Source organism: Salvelinus alpinus, chromosome 27 (assembly GCF_045679555.1).
Source record: "Salvelinus alpinus chromosome 27, SLU_Salpinus.1, whole genome shotgun sequence".
NCBI lineage: Eukaryota > Metazoa > Chordata > Actinopteri > Salmoniformes > Salmonidae > Salvelinus > Salvelinus alpinus.
The window spans coordinates 18,270,599-18,279,381 of NC_092112.1; the positions used below are offsets into that span (position 1 = coordinate 18,270,599).

Sequence of the window (8,783 nt, forward strand, 5' to 3'; positions counted from 1 at the left end):
TATCTTATTTCTGTGTGGTAACAAAATAGTATAAATCCAAAATACATTAGGTTAGACTACATGTCCAGCACTACTACAAACTGAAAAGACTTGGCCTACTAGACTATCGTTATAAATAAAAATTGTGTATTTTTTCACCTTCTGTTCAAACATCTTTGAGAGATAAAATGTCCTGGCAATACTTAAATAAATGTAACAACTTCGAATGCATTGTCAGCAGCATACCACCCTGCATACCACTGTTGGCTTGCTTCTGAAGCTAAGCAGGGTCGGTCCTGGTCAGTCCCTGGATGGGAGACCAGATGCTGCTGGAAGTGGTGTTGGAGGGCCAGTAGGAGGCACTTTCCTCTGGTCTAAAAAATATCCCAATGCCCCAGGGCAGTGATTGGGGACACTGCCCTGTGTAGGGTGCCGTCTTTCGGATGGGATGTTAAACGGGTGTCCTGACTCTCTGAGGTCATTAAAAGATCCCATGGCACTTATCGTAAGAGTAGGGGTGTTAACCCCGGTGTCCTGGCTAAATTCCCAATCTGGCCCTCAAACCATCATGGTCACCTAATAATCCCCAGTTTATAATTGGCTCATTCATCCCCCTCTCCCCTGTAACTATTCCCCAGGTCGTTGCTGCAAATGAGAACGTGTTCTCAGTCAACTTACCTGGTAAAATAACGGTAAAATAAAAATAAATCTAGGGCTAGGCATTCACATGATTCACTTTGTTGGAGGTGCTTTGAAAAGATAAGGACAAATTACATCATGTGGGAGATTCTAAATACAAACCTCTAAATGTACAGTACATCAACAGGCTGCAAATGTTTCCATTTACATTGTTTCAAGTGAAGCTAGTCAATCACCAGATAAACTCTTTACTTGGTGTGAATGGAGATCAACACATGCAACATAAACCTTTCATTTAGAAGAGATAATGTAGGTGTACATTCTGCAACAGTAATCACTGATTACAGCTGCCTTTAATGTTCACAAGAGGATACTCACTACTTATGTTCCCACATCATTCTCATGGCCAAACTTCTATGCAAACTGCTTATGTTTAGAAAACAAAACATGTAAATGAAGATTAGAAACACATTTTCCAAGAACTGAACCATCATGCAACCAAAATAAAGTACATGACGCCACCTTGAAATAAATAGGAGACCATTCAAGGGCAAAGGAACAATAAAGCATTACGGACAAAGGTCAATCAGTTGACAGTTATACAGAAAGTGGACCTGCCTGAAACAGACATTTGTTGAAGGTCAACAGTGCTTGTTTTTTGCCAACCCATCCCAAAATCATATTTGCAAAACATTGACATATTTCCTGAACAGAAGTGTATGCGGGAGTGTACACATATTTATACATCTTCAGATAACGTACAAACATTGCCCGTAAAATATATTTTTAATGCCACCATACAGTATGTACATAGTGGTTATAAATCACATATTCACAAATCAGAACTTGAGTGAAATTCTGAGCATCAACAACACATTTTAAATGTCAAGGTTGAAGAAACACAAACACCACTATAAACAGAGATATCTGGCATCCAATATTTGGCAATTTCACCATAGTACAAACCAATCACCATGATACAAATAAATTAAAGCTACATAATTTCCCTATGGACCGCTAGGTTTCAATAGCTCTGAAACTAATGTTAGTCAAGAAAACTAAAGCAGAGACCTGCTACTTCAGGGACACACCTCAGACAACCATATATTCATCCATCCACATGACACTGTTAGTCAGGCCCTAGGCAGCAGACTCTCTGTGGGCTAGCGGATGCCTAGGATCTGCCAGCTCTTGAGCTGGTAGAGCCTCTCCACCTCCCCCAGGGCCTGGGCCCGCATGTTGGCTGCCTGCAGCCTCTTCTTCAGCCCCTGGCTCACACTCTGCTTCTGATCTGGCCTCTGGTTCTCTTTGCTTTCTCCGGCAAAATGGACCTTCTTTCCAGGTGAGACGTTCGCCTCTCCCTCATCTAAGGGGCCAAGACGGCAAAGCGTTATATTTTTTATTTATTGAACTCTACAAAAAACAGCTCAGATAAAGACCCTCCTTTGTAGGATGCCTCTGGGATTTTTCAGACTACCCAGAAATGTTAAAATTCATAACTTAACTCTAAATCAAATATGCTTCCCACCTTTATTTCATTTAAAAACATGGTTACCCCATGGCTACTGTATATTATATTGAACTTCAATTACAAAGCAAAACAAGTACCCCTCATTTACCTCCTGGTTCCCACCCCATGTTTGTTGCAGGTTTTATTGCAGTAAAAAAAACACATATATATATATATATATATATATACACACATTCACAAGGTTAAAAATCATAAATACACAAAAATACAGTAAAATGCTAAAAATTCCCCAATTAGAGAAGTGAACACAATGCTCAGTTCTTCTCAATGTTCAGGGGGTCCAGAGGCCTTCGCTTGACTCCCATACCCATTTCATTGGAATAGAGCAGTGGCAGGGCCTTCTGCTGTTTCACCAAGTTGTAGCTCTTCAACAAACTCTCCGCTCTAAAACCAAAAGCAAACATTGTTGGAAGTCAAAATGGATTATACCCACTTGCAGTTTTATAGCAAGCAATGAGATTATAACACCAAAGCAGGAAGCAAAAGTAGCATTAGCACAGCTTGGAGGAGGATTAAAGCCTTAGAATTTAGTCTGACAAACAGCAGTTTGCTGCATTTCAAGTAAATTAAGTGATCCAAGAGAGCTCCGTTTTACCTGGCAAGCTTCTCATTTGATAGTCTCTCGCGAACACAAAGCTCCTGCTCCCGCTCTGTAGGAGGAATGGAAACACATTCACCAGGTTTAAATTAAACATACCTCAGGTAACAAACAATTCAGTCTGTGTATACTCAGTAGCATAGCCAGTGACACATTGACCTCCTTTACAACCAATCATTTCAACAAGACTGACCCCAAAAAACATGCACGTTCCAACACCACAGGGTCTCATCTGTGACTAGGACATTATAGGGACCAGGGTTGGGGTTGAAAACATTTTCAATTCAGGACATTAATTGAAATGGACATTCACTTCCTGAATTGGCTGAGCTAAAAACAGAATTGAGCCCGACCCTGATAAGGGCAAATGACACTCACGCTCCAGCCTCTCCTCTCGCTCCTTCAGGGCCTTCTCCCTGTGCCGCAGCACCTGCTCCTTCAGCCTCAGTCCTGCAATGGTAGGGGCGGTTGAAGACTCTGCAGGCTTTGGTTTCTCTGGATCAGCCGACCTCCTCCGGTGTCTTGCATGCGCCCGCCTCTGCTCATCGGCGACCAGGTCCGTCAACAGGCTGCTCTGGAGAATGGACTCAACTGAGGGCCTCAGGTAGTCCTGGCAACACGGCACAACAGTCAAATCGACAAAGCAAACTGGTAGTTTGAGTACAAGGGAGTGAGGGATTCAAATCTCTTGACGTTGAAATTGTATATCGAGCAAAATTACATGCTTGGTGATTCAGACAAACAATCATCTCAACAGAAGTGCAGCAGTTGCTCACAAGATGCCCTGAACTTTATATGGAGATAATCAGTGCTGTGAAAGTTGTTCCAAACCTTTAAATGGAGCATTCTGGACAGGAGTGTATTCAGCTCCTCTGAATACCGGTAGGGGATTCTCCTAAACTTTCCCTCTCGGATCTTCTCTGCCAGCTCTTTTTGGTTATAAGCTGTGAAAGGTGGCCTACATGGAAGAAATGCATGCGTCAGACTTCAATATCGTCTAATGCATTGACTGGGGGATATTGAGCAAGAATATAGATGACAGGCAAGGTAACTCACGATAAGGCACAGAGTTCGTACAACAAGCACCCCAAGGACCAGATATCTGATTTCTCATTGTAGGACATGCGATTTATTTGTTCCTGTAAAATATGAAAGTGTCCACACAGTGACAAACTGATTAGACAAGCTCATTATTTCTCTAAAATCATAATTAAAAAAAGATCTACTTTTAAACCATAATCATAGTTGGAGTCGGTATTGACAATTTCCCCACCGTGGGGGAAAACACAGGGAAGTACTCAGACCGCCAGCAAAAAAGGCCTCTATTTACACGTTGCTTAGGAGTGCATTTCACACGACTTTTTGATTCTAAATTGGATTGTAAGGCACGTATGAATGTCCTGCGTAATATAATGTTTGTCATTGTAGCCAATCAGCTGCATTATACTTAAAAACACTTCAAATCAGTTAAAATTCCCTTTGGAATGTAGGTTGTAACTTTGTCACAACCTATATCAATGAGCATTAGCATTCTAGCTCAGTGGTTCCCAACCTTTCTCGGTTACTATACCATCAAATACATTTTGCTCTGCCCGGAGTAACCCTGAAGAACCCCCCCACGTGAATTTTATCAGTAGGCCTTTGATCTCATGAATCTTCTCATCAACCCCTTGTAGATAAGCCAAGTACCCCCAGGCGTCCTAGTAACCCGGGTTTGGAAGCACTGTTCTAGTGAACTGCTGCATCCAAAATAGGTATTCTAAGATCACAATCAAATGTAATCTCACCGACTGTTCAAGCAATAATCAAAACATTGTAAGAGTTTGAGAACCCCTCTCCGAAAGACCGCAGTAAATCTAGGCTGTTGAAAGGGCGCAGATGGCGAACGGCAGTTATCCCTACGGTGGCCGTTGTTCACAGGGCTACCTGTTCATGACATGAATAGCAACTTGGAGTATAGGATTCACAATTATATGATTGCCTTTGCTACGGACTCACAGGAGACATGTAGTATGGGGTCCCGACGAAAGTCTTAGCGAAACTGGTGTCATGGTTCAGGATACGTGCGAGACCAAAGTCGCCAAGCTTGACATTCTGCTTGACATCCAGGAAGATATTGGCGGGCTTAAGATCTCTGTGCAGCACTGTGGCCCCACCATTGCTCCGGCGATGGCAGTCCTTCAGGGCAAGAGTGAGCTGTGCCATGACTCGCATGATGAATTCCTCCTCCAAGTAACGCCTGGACACCAGGAACACAACATACAAGTTTTATTAGTCACATGTAAGAAATACACATGGACGATGTCTAACGAAATGCTTTCTTGTAGGTTTCTTCTCAACAATGCAACAATAAATAATAAAAATCCGAACATTAAGTAAATGGCTCAATAGAGTAAACATTTTAGCATAATACAGGAACACGCAATTTATAGTCCAATGTGCACACGTGTATGGGGGGGGGGGGTGTATAAACTGAGCAATATAATAAATGTCTGGTAGCAGCAGTTGTGATGTGTACGTAGCATGAATGTGTGTGTAGCATATGTGTGTGTACAGTGCATTCGGAAAGAATTCGGACCTTGAATTCCACATTGTTACTTTACAGCCTTATTTTAAAATGTATTAAATTGTTTTTATCCCCCCTCATCAATCTACATACAATACCCCATAATGACAACGCAAACAGGTTGACATTTTTGCAAATATATAAATAAATGAAATAACACATTTACATAAGTATTCCGACCCTTTACTCAGTCTTTGTTGAAGCACCTTTGGCAGCGATTACAGCCACGAGTCTTCTTGGGTATGATGCTACAAGCTTGGTTCAAGTCCGGGCCACTCAACGACATTCAGGAGACTTGTGCCCAAAGCCACTCTAGCATTGTCTTGGCTGTGTGCTTATGGTCGTTGTTCTGGTGGAAGGTGAACCTTTCACCCAGTTTGAGGCCCTGAGCGCTCTGGAGCAGGTTATCAAGGATCTCTGTACTTTGCTCCGTTCATCTTTCCCTCAATCCCGACTAGCCTCCCAGTCCCTGCCGCTGAAAAACATCCCCACAGCATGATGCTGCCACCACCATAGGGATGGTGCCAGGTTTACTCCAGACATGACACTTGGCATCCAGGCCAAAGGGTTTAATCTTGGTTTCATCATACCAGAGAATCTTGTTTATCATGGTCTGAGAGTCCATTGGGTGCCTTTTGGCAAACTCCAAGCAGGCTGTCATGTCATGTCGAATTCCGAGCTGACAAGGTAAGAATCTGTCGTTCTGCCCCTGAACAAGGCAGTAAACACACTGTTCCTAGGCCGTCATTGTAAATAAGAATTTGCTCTTAACTGACTTGCCTAGTTAAATAAAATAAAACATTCAAAACCCACAAAGGGTGTTGCACTGTCGCAGTTCACCACCTGGTGTCAGAGTGGGATGGCCATCAGAGAGGTGTATACATGACACATGCTGGACAAGGGAACCAAGGTCAGCACAAAAACACACACACACACACACACACACACACACACACCTTTCTTTGATGCATCTGGTGATGAGGCTGGAGAGGTCACCGCCTTCACAGTGCTCCATAACGATGTACAGTGTGGTGTTGGTCCGGTCAATGATGCGGTCATAATATCTCACAATGTTTGGATGCTTCAGTTCACGCAGGAGATTGACCTCGGACACCAGCATCTGCTTCTCGCTCTCAGCCATTGTGCCGTAGTCCAACTCCTTCCAAACTAGAATCTATGACGAAACCCAGACAACAGGACTAAACATGTATTGATTGGCCAAAGCTTGTTGATGTTGGGAAACATTTTAAAGATAAACATACAGTGTAGGATATTTGCTAACTACCTGTTTGTTTTACGTCAAATCCTGGTTTAGCTAAATGTTAGCAGTGTGGTTCATATGTATAGCTAGTTATATAACACATGCCATATCATAAAACCACACAGTTCCTCGCAGTAGTAGGCAAACATGGCAAATGCTTTAGTATTGCTGATGTGGGGAGGTCTGGTGTTGTTCCCCGCTTTATTTCTAAAATAAATTTGAAAAAAAATGTCTGTCCACTTAGGGGACACCTTTTGTCTTCTCAAGAGCATCCCCCCGAGGCAAACGTTACGCACTGGCTCTGGTTACCTTGACAGGTGCAATGAGAGCATGCAAAGCAAACATAGCTAGCTAACGTTGGTCGAACAACGCCTTACTAAACGTCGGTAACACTTACCTTTGCATCAGATTTCCTCCGTATTTTCTGACATTTTCCGTAAGACCCTGACCCTATGGTATACAACACCTCATAATCTTCAACACGAGATGGCATTTTGTCGTAGCGAACGTTATATAACTAGCTAGCTAAATGCAGATTGCAATGCAAGGTAGCTAACGCAGCTATCTATCGAAGAGCAATAACGACTATTCTGGACGTCTTCTTTCTTGAAATATCGTTAGCAAACGTAAATGCTGACTATATCTCTCCGATAACGTATTGATAATTTTAGCTAGCTAACTACTGGTCAAAACAACGTGCTTTATGTTGATAACACAAGCGACGAAAGGAAGCAGGGGATTCCTTGCGCTGGTTTCAAATTGGTGCCTGAATCCTTCAATGTGATTGGTCCGTCTACTACATATAGAATGTTCTAATTGGCTGTAATGAAGACACAAGCTGCTGGTTGCTAAGCATCTGAAACCCGCGAGATTTGGCGCGGTTGTTTAAAGGGGAATAATTATTTTGCCGACGGGAACCGTTCTGATGATACCTCAGTGACGGAAACGTTCTATCAAAGACAGTACGATTGCGTGGGAAATATATTTGCATACCGCATTTGTCCAAATTAAAACGTAGTAATGTAATAAATTCACAGAACCCCATGTATACATCTAAAATATGGAATCTTCACTTGCTGATTACCACAGAGTTTAAGTAATCTATACCATCTATGACACCACATTTACATGTTTGTCATTTAGGAGACGCGCTTACCCAGAGCGATTTACAGGAGCAATTACGGGGTAAGTGCCTTGCTCAAGGGCACATCGGCAGATTTTTCGCCTAGTCGGCTCGCAGATTCGAATCAGCGACCTTTCAGTTACTGGCCCAACGCACTTAAACGCTAGGCTACCTGCCACTACCCCGTGTGTATCTCACCACAAGGTGGCAGAAAAAGCATACTCTACTTTTATCCTGCCCCATGACTCTGAAAACTGAAGGTGGCCACTGTCCATGCAAGTTAGAATATAATAACTTCTAGTGATTGTCTAGTACTTCCACACATCTATCTGATAACTAATCAAAGTACATTAGGTCCATCTATGCCAGTTAGAATATAATAAAACAAAATATAATAAAAGAGAATAGAATATCCAGTGTAAATAAAAAAACATTATTTTGTGAACTCTACAATTCCTCTCAGATTCTAGTAGATATCAAGATATAGACAGCCTTGAACCCTCTTGGGTGTTTTTACATATGCATCATTGACTTTATAATCATTTTCTGCTGCGTAGCTTGTCATTGTGAGAACATGTGGCAGCCAGGCTGAGTTCTCTGTCTGTCCCACAGTCCCAGAGCAATGATGAATATGGTTATCAGTCTGCATCATAAATCACTGTCAGGGGAGCAGTGTGTTAGACATTGTTAGCAGTTGACCTCACATAGCGAGTGCCACATTTTGTGATCAACTGTTGATCTACCCTCATCACAGAGAAAGTGATACCCTACAACACAACACTGCTCATTGATTTACTGCCTGCATTGACAGGGAGGTTGTTTGGCGTTTGTACTAAGGTTGAGTGGGCCAGCTAGGCTAGATGATAGGCACCCATGAAATCTGCAGATCGTGTTGATTACTGTGAGGTACATTGAAACTCGAAACAGAGACCTCACACTCCATCCAGGGATATCAATAGCCCTTTACCTGGGTCATATTCATTCATGCACACCATCGCAAAACATTTTACAACAGAAAACAAAAAATGAGCATTTCTCATTGGACACGTGCAGGTATTCCTTACGTTTCAGTCCGCTTTCTTCTGT

At 42.4% G+C, this 8,783-nt stretch overlaps 1 protein-coding gene across 1 annotated transcript; it reads right to left on the bottom strand.

Annotated features, from left to right (window-relative positions):
- Nucleotides 1-1,385: 1,385 nt before the first annotated feature.
- nek2 (NIMA-related kinase 2) lies at nt 1,386-7,351 on the bottom strand. Its single transcript, XM_071369609.1, has 9 exons — nt 6,972-7,351; nt 6,270-6,487; nt 4,746-4,986; nt 3,804-3,886; nt 3,579-3,705; nt 3,126-3,357; nt 2,745-2,799; nt 2,457-2,533; nt 1,386-1,984 (listed from the first exon to the last, which is right to left on the bottom strand). The coding sequence occupies exons 1-9, from the start codon at nt 7,065-7,067 to the stop codon at nt 1,782-1,784; spliced, it is 1,332 nt and encodes a 443-aa protein (XP_071225710.1). The 5' UTR covers nt 7,068-7,351; the 3' UTR covers nt 1,386-1,781.
- Nucleotides 7,352-8,783: the final 1,432 nt, after the last annotated feature.

Coding starts and splice junctions, on each gene's coding strand:
- nek2 (XM_071369609.1), bottom strand. CDS start 7,067: ATGCCATCTCGTGTTGAAGATTATGAGGTGTTGTATACCATAGGGTCA. Junction 3,706..3,803: donor TACGAACTCTGTGCCTTATC/GTGAGTTACCTT, acceptor TCTTCCATGTAG/GCCACCTTTCACAGCTTATA. Junction 1,985..2,456: donor GCTCTATTCCAATGAAATGG/GTATGGGAGTCA, acceptor TTGGCCCCTTAG/ATGAGGGAGAGGCGAACGTC.